The 22437-nt window shown below is 37.9% G+C and overlaps 2 protein-coding genes across 3 annotated transcripts; one reads left to right on the plus strand and one right to left on the minus strand.

Moving 5' to 3' along the window:
- Positions 1-1276: 1276 nt before the first annotated feature.
- LOC134815444 (serpin B6-like) lies at positions 1277-3090 on the plus strand. Its single transcript, XM_063823978.1, has 3 exons — positions 1277-1358; positions 1893-2338; positions 2524-3090. Exons 1-3 carry the CDS (start codon positions 1277-1279, stop codon positions 3088-3090), a joined length of 1095 nt encoding a protein of 364 aa, XP_063680048.1.
- A 584-nt stretch (positions 3091-3674) lies between these two features.
- LOC134815865 (leukocyte elastase inhibitor-like) lies at positions 3675-21596 on the minus strand. 2 transcript variants are annotated; one of them, XM_063824456.1, is made up of 7 exons: positions 20645-21596; positions 9322-9554; positions 7883-7996; positions 7380-7594; positions 6824-7025; positions 5104-5424; positions 3675-4406 (listed from the first exon to the last, which is right to left on the minus strand). In XM_063824456.1, the coding sequence occupies exons 2-7, from the start codon at positions 9550-9552 to the stop codon at positions 4230-4232; spliced, it is 1260 nt and encodes a 419-aa protein (XP_063680526.1). In that variant the 5' UTR covers positions 9553-9554; positions 20645-21596; the 3' UTR covers positions 3675-4229. The 2 variants fall into 2 exon arrangements, with proteins under 2 accessions (XP_063680526.1, XP_063680525.1); XM_063824455.1 differs by lacking the exon at positions 20645-21596 and having other exon boundaries at positions 9322-9569.
- Between the last annotated feature and the right edge of the window lie 841 nt (positions 21597-22437).

Genomic DNA, 22437 nt, shown 5'->3' on the forward strand with positions numbered 1-22437 from the left:
ATTTTCTGAAAAATTCGAAGCATTTCCGCCCATATCTAATTCTTTGCTGTCAGTTAAGTGATATTACTGCTTGAAGAGGATATCTGAACCTCGTTAAATTGTCAAACCAAGTCTATATTGGTAAAGAATAGAGATTGAATTATTGGGGCTGGAAATGATCCCTTGCTGAGGGCGTGCACTTACATACGTAAAACTGCCCTAATTTTTTCATGATTCCATCATTAGCGGTATTAGATTATTCCATGGATAATTTCGTTTACAAACCTTCCCAAAGAGGGCCGGGTAACTCACGCTTGTAATTGGGCGTGGAACACCCAAATTATTATCAATTTAAGTAAATTCTTGTCGGTTTTTATCACTTAAATTTCCGTTGCTTGTTTTGTGGTTGAATTTGAGAGCCCTATATCCTTCAGTGAGATAAGGATTGCTGTGATGGTTATGCCCAATTTGTTGTAATTCAAAACTAGTCAGTTTTCAAGTAAAATTTTGTTGTAACACGAGTTAAATTTGCAGTTTTTTCTCTGAATGTGACTTATAACCACTTGCTCCAAGAAATGAACGGTTTGTTACGGTGTGGAATTCTTCTCATCACATATTTTGGATGTTTGATAGCTTCATGCTCCAACTCCTGCTGCAACGCCTTCACTAAATTTCAGGTGATTAAAAAATATATTATCTTGTTTGGGGGTCGTTCAAATATTACGTAATCAGCGGAGGGTGGACGGGGGTTTCCAAATGATTACGCTAGTGTAATTTTGACACAATAGCTATGTGTTAAAATGATTACGGAGGGGGAGGGGGGTTAAAAATTGGCGAAAAAGTGATTACGTAATATGTGAACAACCCCTTGTTAGCCTTTTTGCCAAAACGTACACTACCTACTACTTTACGTGAAACAGACACCAGGCACCACATTTTATAGTCCTTACTTGTCCATATTTAGCATCAGGCCGGATTTTAGACATGTTTTATTGCAGATTTGTTGGGGTAATCGTTTTGGTTGGGGCTTGATCAGGACTTATTAAGATAGTTATGGTATCGCTAGTTATGATTTATATAGCAGTTAGCTGATCATCTCAATGAATATTTGATATTATAATGATCAATGATTTCTAGTTTTGACAGCAGATTCAAAATCTATGATGAAAAGGTTTTCACAGTTAAAGAACATTTAATTTGAATTTGAATTTTGATCGGAGGTACCCTTCAGATCCAAGAAGACAAATGTATTTTGACGAAAAGCACACAAAAGTTAACGAGCAAAATAATGCAAGAAATGGGTAAATCCGATAAGAATTTGTTCATATCTCCGAACAGTGTCGGTAACATCTTGAGGCTTCTACTTCTAGCTTCTCAAGGTATAGTACATGCTTTTTGCGTCCTTTATCTTAAAGTATTCTATATTTACTATTTGCTCTTACCATTTCCGCCTCAACTCCAAGAGACTACATGATGAGCCCAACCACACCTGCACTGGTATGCAAGTATTTTACAGAATTTCCTTGCAGGCGTGATTTACCTGCTTATTATTGGATCACCCGATTAAAAAGAGATTGTAGAGCGACTTCATTAATTTGCCGGCTTTAGAATATCAACATCCATGCCAAGGCCGGTCAAATGAGATAACATTTCATGTGTGTTTAGTGTTGTGTAATCTTCTAATCAATAACTTTTATTCATTCACTTGTATTCTTCATTTTCCAATATAATATCAATTAGCGAAGATGTCTAACAGTTGTTTATAAGTATGACACGACGACTGCTGAAATAATACCATGTGTCATCATGCGGTCATAAGTCACAACTTGAACTTCCTATCCTGTGATCACAATGAGCAATCCTGCTTCCTGATCCTCTTTCTCCTCTCATTCTAAAGTATACGAATATTTCAGGTGAAACTAATGGAGCGCTGAGTCATGCTCTCTCGTCCCAAGCTATTGACATACACCTTGCCTCTAAATGCCTCGCTGACCGAATCTATGATTCTACGGGAACTGAGACTCTGAACAGCACTAATGATTTCTTCATTTCATCTGAGTATAAGGAAAGTGAGAAGACGAGAGAGTATAGGAAAAACGCAGAACATTTGTATCGAGCTTCATTCTACAATTGTAATTTTGCAAGGAAACCGGACAGGGCACTAAAAAGAATCAACGGAATCGTCGAGAATAAAAGTAACGGTCTCATCAAGAACCTTTTTTCTCCTGGTGATATCAGCAACGAGACAAAACTGATCATCGTCAATACAATCGCTTTCAAGTCGAACTGGAAAAATCAGTTTGATAAAACAAAAACCACATATGGCATCTTCAATGTTGATGAAGATACTGAGGAATTGGTAAGAAAACTGGTTTTTTTTTATTTTACATAATTTTGGCCCATAATATTAATATGCCTCTACTGGACTACTGGTTCCTGCCAGAAGAAAGTGAATTGTTGCTGAAAAATGTATTTATAAACAGTCAACTTGAAAGCCGTTTCCGTTATACCCCCATATTTAACTAACCATTCTAATATTTTCAGACAGAGTTCATGGAAGTGGAAGGAAACTTCTCTCGTGAATGGGTCCAGATACCACAAGGAGCACTAGGTACTGTAGAAGTGGAAATAGTTGACATGCCCTTTGAGTCCGCTGAGTACAGCATGATGGCAATCCGATACAGCGGCAACCATTTCGGAGACTTGGCTGCTATCGAGAGTTACGTGGCAGATAAAGGCATCTTGACGGTCCGGGAGTCGCTCAAAGAGTTCCCCACAGCAATTACCTTCCCCAAGTTTAGGATGGAGTATGACCGGGATCTGAACGAGATCTTCACTCGGGACACTGGTCTTGGAATAGTATTCTCTCCTCGAGCTGACTACAGCGGGTTCGCAGACGCTCTTTACATCAGCAATATCATCCACAAAGCTGTTATAGAGGTCTCTGAGGAGGGTACTGTTGCCTCCGGAGCAACTGGAGGCTTCTTTGTTCAGCGCGGCTTCGCCTCCAAAATGAAGTTTGATTGTCCCTTCGTGTTTTACATTTATCACTCCTGCGACGGACTGGTTCTTTTCCAGGGCAGATATGCTTATCCTGATTCTACGGACTAATGAACTATAACTGATTTGACTTGCTGAGGAAGAAACAGATCCACACAATCCCCTCAATTTTGGGAGTATGGCGCTGGAGGACAGTTAATGCTATTTAAGGTCATGTTACCAAGTTTGCAAAGATTAAATTAGCTCGAGGCACACCTAACGACAGGAGTGTTGTGGGTTCTCACATTTCCAGGCAACCTTAGAGCCGAGAGTTTGAGCGGGACGGTAACCTTGGGCCAGGCACGTCTCTATTAGGAGGAGAGGGGCGGGCCCCGCTAGTCGGATGCTGGCACCGCGCTTAAAGTTCTGAGTTCCAACTCTCTTCCTGATCAGCTCACTTCCGCCGGTGCCACCGCGTACTCGGGCATGGCTGAGACATTTTACACCTTAAATAACTGAAGGATTTGTATTTGTCAATATCTTCTATTTATAATTTTAAAAACGCTTAGTAACTGGGAAGTGATGGCCGCAAGTTTGACTGAACAGGACTGACAGTAGGCAATATAAGTGCGTTAATTCCTGGGTGGGGCACGGGTCTCGGATCCTTCACCTACACTATGTCATCACCTGTTCTGACTAAAAAATACCATGTCATCTCAGATTCCACAAATTTTACAGTTCGATATTAATGAAATTTTTACGAAAATACATGACCTATAAGGTCAAAACTGTCACAATATTTTCTCTAATATTGAGAGGGCCAGAAAGGTTTCAAGCTATATAAATTAAACATCATGTGAAATGTTTATCAGTCTACTTGACATGACGGATGGCAAGTCAGAAAACCCTTATTTTACCTTTTTAGTCTCAACATTTCAAATATTTGCACACTTATAAGTCAACGTCATCAACGACTCAGACTCTGGACTCCATCCCTAAAACATAAATTATATATTGATCAACTTTATTTTCCAAACGCCTATCTGGCCCCAAACGGCAAAAAAGTTGATAGAAAATGTTAAAAAAGAAATTAAATAAAAAAATTCTCAAATAAATTCAATCATATATTAAACAGTCAAGTGATGTTTTCATGTTTCGGTTTATCTTGCTGAATGTCTTGTCTCTTAGCTTAATTTCTGGCTCCGTTCGGTTGAGCTGTACCTAACTCTAAATAGCTGCTATATCTCTAAATCATCCTCTAAATCGTTCCCTCATGTCTCATTCTGATTTCTCCCATAGTAGCGCCCTTGGAACAGGACCATGTTGTTGCAAGCATCGTGGATCACGTAGACAAATGGCCGGTTGACGATGAACTCTTCCTGCTTCTCAAAAGCTCTGATTAGGGTGTAGGAAGTTGCGCCTGCTGCTGTGGTACCTTCTTCAGTTACCTGGCGTGAAATAAATTTTATTCATTTTATCACATATAGATAATAATACTCAAATAGATCTTTTAAACTTAAAGTACTTTATTATCACATACTTAATAAATCTTTTAAATTTAAAGTTAAGTCGTAGTATATTATCACATACTCAAATAAATCTTTTAGATTTAAAGTAAAGTCGCACCATATTATTATTATCAAATACTCAAATAAATCTTTTAGAATTAAAGTTAAGTCGCACTATTATAACCAAACCAATTTAGCTGAAAACTTCAAACTTTCAATTCCCACATATTGACAAGGACCACTCTGCGGCTAAATTTAAACGGAATCCAACCATTGATTTCTGAGATCGATGTAAATGTTTTTTGAAAAAGACTATCAGCTGACTGCAATAGTAATTGTTGCCAAAAGGGTGCAGTTTGACTTTGCATGTGCAATTTTCTTCAATATTTAAAGCCGGTTATTTCCGTTCGAAGCCTTAATTGTATGATGTGTTCTCTCAAAATAGATACATATCTTTAAGACTTAAGAACTGCATTTACCAAACGGGTTCGTTACTAAGCTATAAATAACGAATCTCAACATATAAAAAACTATTACCTTTGAAGTCATAGCATATCGAAATCGTTCAAGAGTATGATATTAGTAATAGTAGGCTTGCAGACAAGAAAACCTAGAGTAGCAGTGTTTGTGGTCTCACCTCGATAACGGACTTGTGGAACATCTTGTTGAAGTGAACGGGATAATCCGTGAATATCCCCTCCAGGTCAGCATCCCTTGAGAAGAGCTTCCTGACTCCCTTGTTGTACAGTGCCCGGGATATGTCAATCTCTGAAGCGATCTTGAACTTGGGTAGAACCACTCTCAGAGGTCTATCTTGGTCCTCCAGGTAGTGGCTCTTGAAGGCGGGAATTGTGTGCTGGTTGATGATAGATTCCATGAAGCTGAGCTCTAGTTTCCCTTTCTCAGCCATGAAGATGTACATGTTATACTTGTCGTCTGAGTACGGCAGTTCTACAACCTGTGCGTTTTAAAGTGAGTACGTGTTTCTTTGGATTTGAAGATCCAAAGATTCGAATCATAAAATTAATTAATTCCGTTGGAAACCTTATGTTTGAGTGACAGGTGCAGATTTCCTACAATTGCAGAGTTATGTTAATACATAAGTTTACTCTATTCAGTGCACCGCGGTGTTTACAAAAAGATTTCGTCATGGGAAACAATCTAAATTATCATGATCGTCTCCGGTCGCCCTTAATTTCGAAACTGGCGTCTATTAACTTTTAAAACTATTTGTTTACTCCTATCGGCAGGGCATGTCTACCTCTGTAAAATTTTGTATCGCTCTGATAACACCTAAGATCTTATAATCCTAAGAGTAAGAATACTCTGTGACTGTGAGTGGACATAGTTTACGAGTGCTTGATATGACTTCCCCATCGCCATAAATAACTTATAATATGTATAATAACTTATAATATGGTGCCAAGTATGTTTTAGAATGTTTTATGACAGCTGAAAAATCTAAGGACGGTAAATGGCATGAAACCAATGTAAGGCCTTGAATTTTGATGTTATGATAATATCTTATCAAATGTATGAAAATTAGAAATAGCTTTTAAAACAACGGCTGTCAGTGTCGTCGTTTACTAGACAGAACTATGATATCTGTTATATATCAACATAACAGAAAGGATCTTGACGAAGGGCATTTTGAGTCTGAAGAATTCATTACAAAACCTTGTCTCGGTATCTAGGCAGAGAATTAGATAGATCCTTGTTCTATGAGTAAACAAAGCATTCATAAATTAGGGGCAGATTTGTGTCCTTTGCTTTAGAGTTTAGCCCTCGAATAAGATTAAGATTTGTATGGTTAGTCTTACTTGTGAATGGGTTCACACCATCAGATCTCAATGGCAAGAATTTAGAAACCGATTCAGCTTTTGTCCCCATAAAAAGGGCAGTGTTTACCTTCACTGATCTTTGATTTGTTTAATTTATGCGAGTGAAACGTTTCAAATTGAGTTAACGTTTCCTATTTGAAGGTATTGTGATTTAAATAAATTTCTGTTCGTATTGTACGTATTTTATTTTTTGGGGAAAATACCTATGTTATTGTTAGCACGTATTTTGAAATCCGGCTAGCAATTTTTCACCCTTGGAGTGGAAATTTTCAGTCACCCTGGCAATGATATCGCTGAATCCTAGACCTCATTTACGTCGTGCAATGGTTTACGCAGCTATGTTGATTGTTGAGTTGATAGTAGGCACATTTAACTACTTAACCCTAACTTAATTAGTTCTGTAGTTCTAGAAGGTAGATATATTATTCTATCCAGTTTCAATATCATGTTTCTTACCATTTGTTAAACAATAAATATACATCGATCGTAAGATTAATAAAATAATTACTCTCTTACCTTGAGATTGTCGCCGTAGTATCTGAACTTGGATATGGTGATTGTGCGGAAGAGGCCCTCTATAGTCATCATGGGAACGTTTATGTGTTGTCGGGGAGCGGGGAAGAAGGCACCCTGGCGGGTGAGGGAGGTGTTAAACTGCTGTTTCCACCGTCCTTTGAACACTATGGTGTTAACATACATCAGCTTTGTAGCATCCCATCTGACAGTGAAAGCGAAAGTCAAAATATGAACATAATGCGAAATTTAGACTTAGAAGGATGTGCCCCTGTTTCTGTTTATATTGACTTGACCTATGGATAATTTCTGTTTGTTATCTAAAAGTTAAACTTGAGATGCTACCTCCATCTCCTTATTTCACATGTATTCAGGGTGACCTCGCTTATTTTACAGTTTTCACTACGCATTATAGAGTTTTGCTAGCAAGAAAGGAAATTAATCCATTTTTGTCATACAGATGAAACGTGCAGATATGAGATGAGCAATTTGATGGCAAAACAAATCAACCGCTTAATTATTAATATTAATGAAAAGGCCTACGGTTCGTCATTCAAACCTGTTCATGAAATCGCTGACAATCCCATTGGTTTTCTCTTCCACGAATTTATTGACTGCCTTCCAGGCTGTTGGAGGGTCTTTAGAAAAGGGGACCCCCTGGACGTCCGAATCGTAGTAATATTTCAGCTCCTTGGCGAACACAGGGTCCAGACCCTTCATGAGGTATTCATCTGCAAAGAGTCTGCTTGCTACCAGGACTGTTGCGTTAGACTCCTGAGAGGAGAGGTGGTAAACAGTGGCTTAGGTGGCGGTTACTTCATTAATTATCTACACCCTGGCCATTTGAACATGGCTGGCTTGTCTAAATCCATTGACAAAGTATCTGATTAGACGTTGTTAACTATGAAGTTTCATGTGAGTCAGAGGATTGCAAGAATTGCAAAATTCCAGTTTTACATCGTACAAATTTATAATCTCGGGATCGTGCTATTTTTCTAGACCAGGTGTTATCATTGAGTAATTTCCTGCTCAAGCTGCATGCAGGAAGCTGTACCCCATTACCTGTTGGAAGGAGTCCAAGCTGCATTTCATTATCTCGTGATTTCGGTTGGCGCTGAATTTGAGCTGCGAATCAATCTCTAATTTTGTTATACCTCTGGCTCCAAGGGAGAGTGCCTGCAATAAAAAGGGTGAGCCGTGAGAATTATCTTCACCAGACTGTGAACGCTTGGAATATTTCTAATACTCCATTTTATTTCAGGATAGGTCATTACCGAATCATTTATAGCATTATTAGATCTACTTACAAAACACAATCCAATTTAGTTCCGATAAAACTATTAGAAATCGTTTTTAAAGGGAATGAAAAAAATTAAAGCATTTTTTCACAAATAAATTGCCTTTTCCGTCTATTATAAATATATCGACCACAAATCGAAAAAATAGGCAATTAAATTTAAGGATATTATATTGCTTCACAAGTTGTATATCTATGTAATTGTGTCCATTTCTAACAAGATTACAGACATTTTGTATTTATTTGGAAGTTCGTTGGACCTTTATTGCTCAATTTATAATGATCACCCACCTATATTTTCTCTCAATTCGCGAGGCCAAAAATCGGTTTTTCGCTGATAATTGGAAAAGCAAGTGTTGTAGGGCATATGTTGCTTCATTAATTGTATATAAATGTGCTAGTTGCAGCTATTTTTCACCTGTGCAGAAGTCTGTAACACCTTCCGAACGAAGTTAGAAAAGTTGACCAAAAATACCAACGACTTTCAATTTCTTCCAAAAATTTAAATATCTCGATTCGTGATGGCATGGTATGAGCACTTTCAAACTGTAATTCTATTCGCCTGCCATAATGTGACCATTGCAGTCATTTTTCACCTGATCCTATTGAGCTTCCGAGTGCCTTCCTTATGGCAGAAAAAAAGTTTAAATTTTGTTTGTAGGCGCATGGAGAAAATATTTTCTAGCTAGTTGTGCCCATCAGATCTACTTTTACAACTCTTTGAGGTGGTTCCTGGGACTATGGACAACACATTCCTGCACAGAAATGCTTGTGACAAATTTACTCCCCGAAAATATCCATAATACCCTAACTATAAGTAGAATACTCATTTTCATGATTCATATTTCCGGGCGAATGGCGACATGATAATTTTGTTCAAGTTGAAGTTTGGAACACAAGTGCCATTGTTTTCGTAATTTAATGAACGATTAACTTATTACAGATATGCTGAGTGCTGACGTCGAAAAGTGATAGATATCAGGCAGAATGAGACGGAAACTCAGATGGCTGAAGATTTCCGCGGGTATAATATTTAGTAGGAGCTCTTTAAATGTATAATATTACAGAACTATAACCTATTTATACTTATAGATCGCTTATAATTAGTAGGCGGTCGGGTTTCGCTGGTGGTGAGGATGTGATGGGCTAGCTTGTAATTTGTAGCACCCGGTATAAACAAATATAAGAGGAAACTAGAACTGACCTGTAGCACACTGATGATGCTGTAGGGTGATAAAGCCACGTCTACTGGTCCCGCATGTCTTACGTGTTCTCCAATCAGCTCATATGCGAATTGGTGGGATATTCTTGCCATGGCGTTGTAGGCTGAGTGAGTCGCTCCGCAACAGAGCTCTTTCTTTTTGTTGAGATTCCTGGGTCTGCTGACCACACCCACGAGGAGAACTGACAGGACAAGGAACAAGGTTTGTGACATAACTGAAACAATAATAGCACACTTAATGACATCTTCTCTCTCTGTATCTAAAATTAGGTCAGAACGTAATTAGAATATTTTTTTAAATATGAAAATTGTTATCATTTTACGATACAGCACGACGAAAATAAAAGAAATTTGTCTCGTTTAGCATGCTATTGTCGTCTGTTCATGAACGACTAGTATATCTTTGTGAAACTAAAGGTAATTCTTAATGGGGTTACGTAACACGGCCACTACAAAGCAAATAAACGTAAAAACCACTACAACATAACCACCTCAAAAGTGTACTGTGGAGAACCCTAGATCTGTGGCCGCATCTCCTGTCCCCTAGCACCTCGGTATTACATCATGGTTCCGTTCCTACGTCACAAATTGAATAGTCTATTGACGGATTATTGGCAGACCAAGGTCTTATTTGAGCATGCTCCTCCTCCTACACTCTACGTCACACAGCCAATAAGTGAGTTATAGCGTCATGTAATTCAACCTCATCACTTGACCCCAGCTTCACTACTAAAGCACCAATTACTTCACCTTCACTTCACCTGCTCGAGTTACGACAGGACAACACGAGCTGAGTGATTATGTAATTGTTGCGACCGTGCGACTGCAGGCCAGCATCATGCCGCCTCGTGGACGCTTCGGGAGTACAAGAAGTATTGGTAACTGTTGACGAGTTGTCACTACTGGAAAAACATAAACACGATATGGAGATATTCCTATAATGAGACGGACTATATGTGTTCCATTATTTAATAGTAACTATATTGTGGTATGCCCTTATTATGCCATGCAGCCCATCCCAGATTCCTACCTGAAACCCTGCTATTTTCATAAACTCAACCTGTCTGTGCCTCCTTACTTACTTACTTTGCTGCAATCAGTGGGCGTGAAGAAATATCTATTTCCCGCATACTTTATTAAGTGCACATTTAAAGGGAGTAAGAGGGTCTATAGACAGTCACCAGTTAGAATGAACAGGAGTGGGTCCAAGTTGCTACAAGTGCTGAGTTTTGAAAGTGTGCTAACAATCCTGTATGCTAATGATCCGGGTATCCTGACAGCTTATGAAGCCGCAGCAGGGCAGGTGGAACGTGTTGAACTATGTTAGAACCTCGTTGCTTTTTTGTCGTTAAACGTGCTTACTGCGGCCGATGATTTCAAGAATGGAGCTCTTTTTAGCAGAATGTGGCCCAATATTCCCGATATTTCGCCTCATGATAACAATTTCTGACGCTATTGTTTGTAGAACAATCTGGACCTTGTAAGATTCTAAAAGATGGAAATATTTATACGTTGTCATTGTCAGATCACGCATAGCTCGGTCTTGATTAGCTCCAGAAAATTCTCCAAGCTACTCTGCTGATTATATTGACACGCCTTGACACGCCCACGCATCATTTATTCGCATCATTTCTTCATATTCAATAAGTTATGTGAACTTATGTCACTCACTATTTTCCTTATGGGGCTTAATTATTTTGCATACATGAGCTATGATAACGGCCGTTTACCGACGTCCAAAACTGACTAAATCTCGAATTGTGGAACCTAAAAATCTGGACCCTAAAAATGGCTGCGGAATCTGGAATACCTATAAAACTTGGAGGACCCTCCAAAATATGAAGTCGTAAAGAGGCACCTGCCACCTACTCACATTGATAGGCCTCTAAAAGTCCCTTAAACCTGGAGAGTGGAGAGCCTATTAGGAGAGACCATGAGTGGTCTTGTTCTAGCCTATACTTATAGAAGTCTTTAGAGCCTTGTGGAGTGTTCTGAGTTAAAGAGAGAGGCACCTAGGAAGATCCTCTAGTATTAGAAGCTTTACAAGTTTTATAACCTGGAGGGTTAGTAAAATATCGAGAAGTTTCTAAAACATGGATTACTCTCTAGAACCTGAAATGTCTCTAGAACCTGAAATGGTTTCACATCCTTGATAGACCTATTATAGGATACTCTAACCTGGAGCTATCATACTCTAGAGAGGCATACACAAACTATAAAAGTAACAAATTAGAGAGATCTTAAAAACTGGAAGGGTTTCTGCAGCCTAGAGAGTTCTCTAGAGTGATGAGAGGTATCTTAATCTAAACCCTAGACAGGCATCAGCTAGATCAGGGATCACAAAAGTTTGCGCAATGGATAACGTGACATCTGCTAATAATGCAATAAAGTCCAATTACCATTGCATGACTTCCTGCAGGCATATATTTACGCCTGGAAACTATGAACTGTGATACAACACGATGTAAACTATTTGGCAACGACCTGAGCGTGTTGTGCCATGCCGCGAATTTGAGACAAGATGTGAAAGATTTTACTTTTATTAACGGTAAATTGTGGGTTTTTCTCCAAACTGCAGTCTGTATCTTATCGGTGACTATACGTACTCGAACATAACTATGATTTTATCATAAGGAATGTTAGGAACAATGTATCCTAGAGCTTCTGTTACATTATTAGATCTGGAGAGTCCTTATCAGCCTAACTTTGTTACTTTCAAGGCGTTCCAAATTGAAATATCCTCTAATAACTAATGGCTTAAATGAATTACACATCAGTATAGTTTGTTTCAACCGCAACCCGATGAGTTGTGTCAGTTTGTGTCATTATTGGTAATAAAGTAAATGCGGACAGCTAAAATATCCCATTTTTAGCACGGCATCCGCATACCTATTATGTAGCTTCCTAAATTTTGCCGGCCGAAATTACTGCTTAGCTGCCAGACTTTAATCAACTGAATACAAATCTTAATTAAAATTATAAAAATTCCTTTCATTTCGTCTTTAGAACAGTTACTAAGTTATAGTCTGTATACGACAAAGTTCATGTTCACTAAATCGTTTATTTTTAAAATAGCTGTCGTAACAATTAATAAATAATACACATTTAGGAAATTGTTAATATTTGGAATGTTTCCTTACTTTTCCAAAATTATGAGTTCAAATAGCAAACTTTAACTAGCGGAATGAAGTTTGAGTGATTGCGTGGAAATTGTTGGCATAGTTTGACGGACCGTATAAAATATCTGATGAGTATTCGATCGTAAAACGATTAGAAATGAAGTGGAAATTTGGTTAGTCTGCCACTGAGTATCCTGAGCATTCATTTCATGAGAAGGCGTGTGCTATAGGTTACCGATTTGCCAGTGCTTCAGCACTAACAATAACATATCAATTGATATATTCAAATTTACTGAGATCATTGCTTTGGACAGGAAACTTTTCGTGGAGATAAATTCTTAAAATTTCTGGGATGCTCTGCTTATCTTCATTCTGCTTATTGATTATGTTAAGGCCCTGAATCACTATGAGTATAAATTTCTCGGAGATATTAGGCCATAAAACATAGAGTTCATTTGAAATTGAGCGGAATTATAATTTCAAACCCAATACATCGCCCCTAAAAACATCTCTATCCAGTAATTCCAGCACTAATTCCAATGATGGGCGTGGTGCATCACAGAGAAGATATCGGTTTCACGGAAATGCAAGGATTGGCGCCCAATTATGGTAATTCTTTGCATTCCTTAGAATGACGCCATTAGTTAATAGTTATGGTGACAATATTTTTCAAGGCTTTACGTTTAAATCTAAAGCACCTCCCAATACGTTCTCGACGTAATCATCAAAATGTTTTAATTAATCGAGCACTTAAGTAAAATGTCTGACATGGTGTTGACAGATGTGATAATAATATAAGTACTTCTAACTCAATGAAGCTAGATTCTAGAAGTAGTGTGGGTTATTTTGAATCCAGTTAGAAACACATTTAATTGTCGTGAGTTTGCAGTAGGGACGGAATACCACTAGAATTTATTGTATTGATTACACCAATTTAGACTTTCAGACCTTTGATCTTCCCTGTTAAGTGCAATGGACCATTGTACAAAGTGAATAATTTATATTCAGATACCCTCCTCAATGCCTGTATAAGCTCATAGAAACATCTAGAAGTTTTCCAAAGAGTCATCATTCTGCCGTTCCAGTCTAGTTGGCCGCCCTTATACATTTACAAATCATCGTTTCCCTTGACCTGATCTGGAAGTTTCCATCCTTCATTTAGGCAAATGACGCTGTTTCTAGAATGATATCAATATGCACTAAAATCCTGTTAGTGTAATCGCTGTAATGTACCGCTTCAATATCTGTGGCATTGTCGTTCACATGGGCATCCATACTCCATAGCACTGACAGATGTCAATTATGACCAATGAATGCAGGGGGAGGAGTCAACCTCAAAAAACAAAACAAAGAAATTTGGAAAATCGAGAAAATGTGGCCAAATTGAAGAGATTTAAACATGAAGAATACTTTAGCATGTTATTAGATTTAGATGTTTTTAATGACTGTCTGGTACTCAAATTCTTACTAAATAATTTTAAATGTGTTTATCGTGTTTGGGTGCCCATCTTATTTTACAGACGGGGGCGATATTTTGAACGATGCTATTTTATATTCATTTATTGCTGTACTCTGTAAAATTTGAAAAGTATTTAATAAAAAAATGTATTTTACACATCTTTTCATGTATACTTTGCGATTATTGAAAGGACTAGGGAGACAACTGTTTCAAGGGAAGATACAATATCTGTTGGCCTATTCAATATCACGGGAATTAGACACAAAACATTGCCCCCAATGAACCTCCTACTGTATTACACAATGTTCAAGCTTTATACCCGTGAGCATAAGATCCGATGAGACAGGCACACCACAGCAAATTAAATCCCCTTTCCAATATACTAATTTACTTCGCACTTTAATACATGACTGGCCGGTAAAATTTAACTGATAATGCATACATCACTTTCACTTCTTTATAAAATATAAGAATATTGAAAGACATCAAAAGAAACATTAACTTAACATAAATCCGTCGTTTTTTATAACGCGTGATACCAGGTTATAAACCTACTCCCTCTGCGGCAAGTTTGCTCGTAATACCCAAACCCAAAATACTGCCAGCATAATCCCATTGCTCCTTCATGAAATGTCGTACATATCTCTACCAGGTATGATAATATGAAATAGAGAATATTTACGTCAAGGAAACTTTTATCCGCTTATGTGAGTATAAGAGGGGACAGCTCCAAAATACAAACAAATATCTGAGGGTGCTAGCACAAAATGATGTTTTAAGTGCGATAAAAAGTGACAATTACCTTAGTTCCCAAAAATTTGTGTGCCATTATATTGAGCACAATTTATTTGAGCCCGAAAAATTTGGGCAGAAAATTTGAACTCATTTGGGCGACCGAAAATTTGGGCACAAATTCTTCGAAAAATGAACAATTTTCCATTAAAATTTCAGTTAGATATTTGCCTTAGTTCATTATTATTCCTTATTATTCCAGTCATTTTGCTTTCAATTTTAAGCATGTAGGTGGTAGTCTGAGTTGTTTCACATTATGAAACATAGTGTGTCAGCTCATTGGAGGAGTTTCATCAGACAATGTGAAAATTGATACCCGCTTGACAGTGATCCGTGAAGTACACGCTCGTTGGATCAACGAACTTTTTGTATATATTTAAAAGGGAGGCCAGATGACATAAGGAAAGGCTTTGAGAAGTCGGGTATACCTTACAAGACATATTTATAACGTACGAAATGTGGCGGTTTTCCGAAAATTTCGCCATATTTTCGGACCGCCAAAATTTCGGTCGTCGTAATAGAATCCGTCGCATTATCTTTTACTTTTAGCTTATTTCAATGACTGTGCCTTCACTGCTTTATTTTGTTTCTAAAAAGTAATATCAAGTAAAATAAATAAATAAATTCTGGCATCTTGGGACAAATTATCACCACACCAATGACGAATTGAATGTCAAGCAATACAGTTTAAATTTGCATTAAAATACATGTATGTGCTAACATGAAAGTCTTACAGTCTTAATACAGACTAAGTTTGAACATGATTTTACTTAACGGGTGATACTCGTAAAATATCTGTTCCATATATTGGACCGTCGACGAGTCCAACTCGTCCTGGTAGGTTGTAAACCTACAAGATTTTACCGAATTTCAGAAATTTCCTTACTGCTTACTGTCACAAAAAATGATGAAAAATACCCTTATTTTCTGTGACGTCCGAAATTTGACGGTTTTTGTTCAATTTCGCCATATTTTCGGACCGCCAAAATTTCGGTCGTCGCAAATTAGGCCGCCATAAATATGTCTTGTAAGGTAATTGATGCTTACTAGATCAGACTTTACGGTGGATGATAATCCATTTGCAGATCTTGTTTAAATCTCTAGCTATCCGTACCTCTAGCCATTTGTTTTATTAGTAGCTGTTAGCTATTCCAGTTATTTCTATTCATTTAAAATATAAGCCTTTTTACTTGGTCAAGCCATGAATGACAGATTAAAAAACTAAAATTTCAAATATTATTTCACTTGGATATGAAGAAAAAGCCATCTTTCTATAGATTTCAGGGCCACATGCCAAATGCCAAAAGTTTGGTTAGCAAAAAATTTAGCAGACGGAAAAGATTTATGCAATTAATTTGGTCTGCAAAAAATTTGGGCGAGAGGCACGCTCAAATTTTTTGTCGCCCAAATTTTTGGGAATTAAGGTATCATCTTCAGAATTACACCAAAAATTGTTAGCTTATATATTTTCGTCAATTTCCGAACTACGACGAAAATTTTCGTAACGAAATGTTCTTCCCAAACATTTTCTAATTTTTATTTCAATAACCGCTCTGCTTCACTTACTCATAATTATTAATAAGTGCGAAAAAAGCGGAAGCGAAAGTTAAGGATACGAAGCTGTACAAAAACCCAGACCGATACTGGAAAAACTAGAGATCCTGCTCCAAATTAAATTTTCTATCAAATTCAATTTGTGTCCAACCTTCATCGAGCAAATACGAACATTCTGAGTATCTCTTCCAACAGATATTTCGACCGATAAGAAACAATTACAACCATTTGTTATAAGCGACGAATAGCTTCGCAATCATTTCAATGGCTACAATGGCTATTTGTTGCAAAGTTACACCTTTTAACACGGCTTTTTAGCTTGACCTACAAGTATGTCTTCAGTTCTCAAACAAGACCTCTAATTAAATGGTCTTTTAATCAAACATCGTTACAACATCAATTCATACCTAAAGGCCTTTAATTAGCAATCAAAAGGGAATGATAGCAAAAACTACTGAAATTTCCATAAAAATATAGCAGTACAGGAAACTATGCTGTAACTCATATGTAACTTACTTACAAGCCTTGGAATAGGTGTACACGGCACGATCCGTGTCATCTAATCATGACTGTATCGTGGGAGGGGAAGGTTTGGGATCCAATTATTACGGTCACACCCTGACTTATAATCACCTTACCAGGGACGACGAGCTGTGGGGAGGCAGCAGCAGGGTCCGTGTTTTACAGTGCCAGAACTTGTTTCACAGACCGATTTGACTAAACTCATGATCTTGCAGACACGGAAATAATGCAAGGTAAACTTTTAGCGATATAATAAAATTTCGAAACGAGTTTACTAATATAAAGTGCATGCATGTACCAAGTTAACTTTTAGATATAACAATACAAATGATAATATGCCGTAAATGTGACATTTAAATGAAGCTTTACCAATATCTTAACGTCAAAATTCACAACTCTAACTCCGTTATAAACAGTTGGAGCCAGTTGGATCCTGGTGACAGGATACAAAGCCTACGTCTAGCCGCCAGGTTATGCCAGAACTCCTGCCCTCACCCCAGCTGAAGCTGACTCGCCCATTTAATTTCAATCGAAGGTGATCTATTGACAATATGTGTCATTGCTTGGTAACTAAAAACGGCGTCTACTTGGTCGCGCAATAATTCCCGCACTGATTTTTATAGTTCTTATGCTAAACATGCTGCGAATTACCACGTTAAGCGTCGCAGGGTATCAGCTCGGCAACATGACGGTATAGGGCTGATTGTAACTGAGTCTAGACAAGACAGATAAACAAGCTCTCTCTCTCTGGTGGACGGTTAAGATATAAAAAACATGATATTAGACGAATCCAAAGATTTATAATTTGAAAGATAATACCAACACTTTGTAAGTTATTGTAATTCTTAACGTATGATTATTGTTGACGGGTAACACAAGGATGACAGGATTATAAATTAGAAGTTTTATAAACGTATGATTATTGTTGACGGGTAACAAAAGGATTACAGGATTATAAATTAGAAGTTTTATAAAACTGTAATATAAATATTACAATCGTAATCGTGCAATCCGGTAAAATACTTCAAGTAGAGTATTAGAGGGTAATTAGAGGGTAGAGTATTAGAGGCCAGACGTCCGTAGTATTTGAAAAGCCACTGCTGCGATGTTATCTTCTTACACAAAGTTTATCGCTCGTGCGCGGCACCCGACTACCATGAGCCTAAACGTATAATTATATAGAGGCATTCTTTAAATCTTTTCTATCCTGTTATAGGACAGAGAGGAGACGAGACGCACTTCGGGTAATGAAGGTCGTGTTGACTAGAATCTGGACAAATTTAGTCCTTTGGGTAGCAACATTTATTACCCGAAGTACAGCTCCTTTCTGTACAACAGGATATTGAAAAATATTTGGCAGTATCGAGATAGCCCGACCACTGTCCGCGGACAATTGTCCGCGAACACCTGTCTACCAGATCATATTACTGCATAATAACAGTATCCCCTGAATCAAGCAGGGTTCACATCATCCATTAATTTCGTCCATTAGACAGAAGAGTACCATGTCAGGAATTGGAATATTTGTTGTTGTTGTTGATGATGGCAACTGATAATCCTTAACCAAAAACGAACGACTTATATACCACATTTTAATCGGAATCATTTATTTCATTGAGCAATCAATATTATATTTATATATATATTTATATTATTCGTAACTAATCGTAACTAATTATATCCGAGAGACCACATTTGAATCGTAATCAATAGTTTGATCCAGTAATTTACTACGCTACAATTAATTATGCTAGTCGTAACTAATTGCATCCAAGATACCATACATACCATTCATATGATCTGGTAACCAATCAACTATTCACAAACACCTGTTGATTGATTCAGGGGATACTGTTATTATGCAGTAATATGATCTGGTAGACAGGTGTCCGCGGACAGTTGTCCGCGGACATTGGTCGGGCTATCTCGATACTGCCAAATATTTAAAGAATATTACAATCGTAATAGTCCAAACGACATAATATTCGTAATTGGTATTATACGAATATTATATCGTTTGGACTATTATATTTTACTATATATATAACAAAATATAACAAGAAGTTCAGTAAGATCGGCCGTCAATTTCATATTATATGTTATGTCATATTATGCTGTTCAGTTTTTGTACCTAGAGGCCGAGGAGTAGAAAAAGTATAAGAGTCAAGAGTGACAGACGCAAGTGAGTCTTACTCTGGTGGGAGATTGGTCTGACATTTGAGTCAATGCTGAATATTTTGCAAAATTTCTAGAAACAAATTGTGCGACGATTCATGTAAGATGGGTCAGGGTTTCACTAAGGAGCAATTTTATAAAATGATAGGAATAATAGGATGGATCGGTGAGATTGATGTGGTCCAAATTCAGGAGATTAGTTGGTAAATATGCTATCGACTTTGGAGTTAAAAATTGTTTAGGATTTTTATAGCGACAATGTCGCAGTTATTAAGGAGGTATAGCTAATTTTCTACTTCATTTCCCCGGTTGTATAATTCGCACCGAACACAAGTTCTTTCTGGCAGTAACCGAGGTGTCCTATTTCTCCTGTGAATTTCTAACCGATGTGCATTGGCGTGTAGTCTGGTGAGACTGAATCTCTCGAAATAACTTTGGATTTTGATAAGTTTCCTTGGAGAACTCATTTTTGACTTTTCCATAGAATTCTAGTTTGCTCGATGTGTTGACATTAGAGCACCAGGACTGGTTAGAGTTTGTTTTGGATGATTTCATGATGATGTGTGCTGTAAAGTGCTTGCTCTCATGAGGTGTTACTGTTTCTGAAGTCATTGTGTCAGAATCAAAAATTAAATCAAATAATAATGACACAAACATCACCACACGTCATCAAAAATATTTCTACAAAAATGTATAAAGTGTAGTAAGAAATCTTCCTTATTTGGATTTGATATGTTTTTAAAAGTGTTTTGGAATGAAAAGTTTGGGTTACTTTTGTTGGGGCTGAGCTTTTTGTGCAGTGACATGGTCAGCCGAGAACCGGGGATCAACCTGTAAAATCGGTTCCATACCTTTACCAGTACAGATTCCACTCCTTCTGTTCTAGGAGTGCTAATCTTACCTAGGGGTCTTCATTTAGTTTTTCAAGTCGACTCATATGTTTCATGGTTAAGTTACTCACAACTAAGTGGGTATCTCCCAGGCCAGTTTTCCCCATACTCCACAGTTGGTAGATTTATATTTATGATTAACCCCAAGAGCTCATTTAAGGAAGTGAGGATGCACCTTTGTACAGTTTAGAACTCTTAGTTTCTTCTATACTTATAGTGATGTGTGAGAAAAGCCAATGTTATCAGAAATTGTGGGTGAGGACAGGATCTAGCGCCAAGAGGATTAAGTCATCTGCCCAAATTATTTGTGGCTAATTATCTGTTGCGCTCATTTTCACTGGCTTTATAAACGCGCTCCGCTTCTTCTACTAAACGTAGTTTAGCTGCTTGGGTAATGCACGTTCCAGTATAAGTCTGCAAAGAAGTTTCCAATATTCATACTATAAAACTTGGATTTTTTTCCCTGCTCTTGCCAAGGGCAAAAAGATCGTAGGGAATAAGTAATCGGGTTTGGATATATGAGGTGGCCCGATGGACTTAAGCTACGGTGTCGACAAAAGTCTGCTCCTTCGCAATATAAACCACTCCCCTATAATTATGTGTATAAAAGCAGGCTATTTTGCGCGCGCGACGCCAGTTATGTGTTAATTAATTACAGGCATAACAACCAGTTTTTGGTGCTTGACGACTGTTATTACGCAGGTTTTCATAGGGTTACAGTTTACTCTAATTCATTAATATAGCATATTACTATTAGTCATCTGATCGGATCAATCATCAATATACATACATACATGGTAAGGTCTCCTCCTAGTCGTTGGAGTGGCCTGCATCACACACATCGCGTTGGCGGCGTAACATATGTCTCCACTGTACTCGGTTGGTAGCCAAGGCTTCTGTTGTGTTGTTGTCGAAGTTTTCAACACCTGTAAACTTAGCAGCATCTTCGAGTACGCAGGTCTTCCAGTTCTTACGGGGTCTGCCCCTTGACCTCTTTCCATAATTTTGCTTCCAGTTCAACAGAAACCTCGGTAGTCTAGAGTCTGGCATTCTAACTACATGTCCATACCAACGTAGCCTGGCAGCACTGATGAAAGTTTCAACTGACTTGATGCCAGCCGTCCTAAGAACTTCTTCGTTGGAAACATGGAAGAACCATTTAATCCTAAGGATCCTTCTCAAGGAGGTCTGATGGAAAACCTCGAAGCGTTTTATCTGCTTTTTGTTGGTGTTCCAGACTTCAGCTCCATACAACAAGATGGTGAGGACAGCAGCCTTATAGATCCTGATCTTGGTTGGAGTCTTTATAGTTCTGCTATTCCAAATGTTCCAGAGCTGATGAAAGGCGCCATTAGCCTTCTGGATACGGACATCCAGGTCTCTGTCGATTGTCCCATCCCCACTGATAGTTGCACACAGGTAGACAAAGTTGCTAACCTGCTCAACGGGTTCACCCTCAACCGACAGCTCAATACAATCATCCTTGATGAAAGGTCGCTGGGAGGCGCATGGCACTTGCTTACAGCCATGCATTGGGTCTTCTTTGCATTTATTCTGAGCCCAGCGTAGGAGCACTAATGAACTAATAGATCAGTTGACTCCTGTAGGCCTTCCCCTGAGTTGTCCATAATAGCCATGTCATCAGCATAATCGGTGTCCAGAATGACCTTTTCCTCGACCGTCTTCATCTCCTTCTGCAGCACTGCGCCTTGACTGATGGTCTTGTTGGTCTCAGCCAGAAATGCAGAAAAGTTTAGGCAGAAATTAAAGACAGGAAAAATTGGCCTACATCTGACTGGATATTCATAAAGCAGTCTATATTTGCATTCACTTACTCTTGTTGTTGCTGTTGTACGTGTTGAATACCTGTCTAATGAAAAAAAAATCATGTTGATATCTATTTTGGTTGATTTTTCATTTACCCTCAAATTTTAGACCCACTTTTTAACAAAATAATATAACTCAATAGGGTTTCAATATTTTTTAATGAAATTTTCAGAATCAACGTAGAATTGCCTGAGGACTTTAAGTTGTGGAGTAGAATTTTGAGTCAGGCCTTTTAAACAAATTTAGCGGCCAAATTCTAAAATTTTCAGGGTATTTTTGGAAAAAATCAATTTTTTGATTTCTCATTTTCAGCCCTTCTGGTATATTTTGAGGTCTTCTAAGTGCTTTTAAACGTCTTTTTGGGCGAAAATACTCCAGGAAACATATCCTGAGACAACAAAATGACCTAAGGTGCTTGAATGTCACCCTGACCTGTGCCTGAGTTAACATCAAACCAGTCTGTCAGCTCCCCATTAACCCTCACGGCACTCATGGTACCCCCAAAAAATGACTGAAATATTCTGACATATTTTTCAGGCAGCCCATAGTGTCTCATACTGCACCAAATAAAGTCCCTTCTGATAGAATCGAACGCTGCCTTGAAATCGACAAACTTAATGAAAAGAGGAATGTTAAACTCAAGACAGTTATGAATAATAGTTCGGAGAGAATAAATCTGATCAATACATGAGCGGTTCTGTCTAAATCCGCACTGATTCTCCCTGAGAAGACACTTCATACCAGCATGTAACCGCTTAAG

This window comes from Bolinopsis microptera, chromosome 5 (assembly GCF_026151205.1).
Source record: "Bolinopsis microptera isolate Bmic1 chromosome 5, MBARI_Bmic_1.0, whole genome shotgun sequence".
In the NCBI taxonomy this organism is placed as follows: Eukaryota; Metazoa; Ctenophora; class Tentaculata; order Lobata; family Bolinopsidae; genus Bolinopsis; species Bolinopsis microptera.

What these genes read in the sequence shown, in the direction of transcription:
- LOC134815444 (XM_063823978.1), top strand. Translation starts at nt 1,277, where the DNA reads ATGGGTAAATCCGATAAGAATTTGTTCATATCTCCGAACAGTGTCGGT. An exon ending in TCTACTTCTAGCTTCTCAAG is followed by an intron (nt 1,359 to 1,892) that starts GTATAGTACATG and finishes CGAATATTTCAG; the next exon opens with GTGAAACTAATGGAGCGCTG. An exon ending in ATGAAGATACTGAGGAATTG is followed by an intron (nt 2,339 to 2,523) that starts GTAAGAAAACTG and finishes TAATATTTTCAG; the next exon opens with ACAGAGTTCATGGAAGTGGA.
- LOC134815865 (XM_063824456.1), bottom strand. Translation starts at nt 9,552, where the DNA reads ATGTCACAAACCTTGTTCCTTGTCCTGTCAGTTCTCCTCGTGGGTGTG. An exon ending in GCTTGGACTCCTTCCAACAG is followed by an intron (nt 7,595 to 7,882) that starts GTAATGGGGTAC and finishes CTCTCCTCTCAG; the next exon opens with GAGTCTAACGCAACAGTCCT. An exon ending in GTCAGCGATTTCATGAACAG is followed by an intron (nt 7,026 to 7,379) that starts GTTTGAATGACG and finishes TTTCACTGTCAG; the next exon opens with ATGGGATGCTACAAAGCTGA.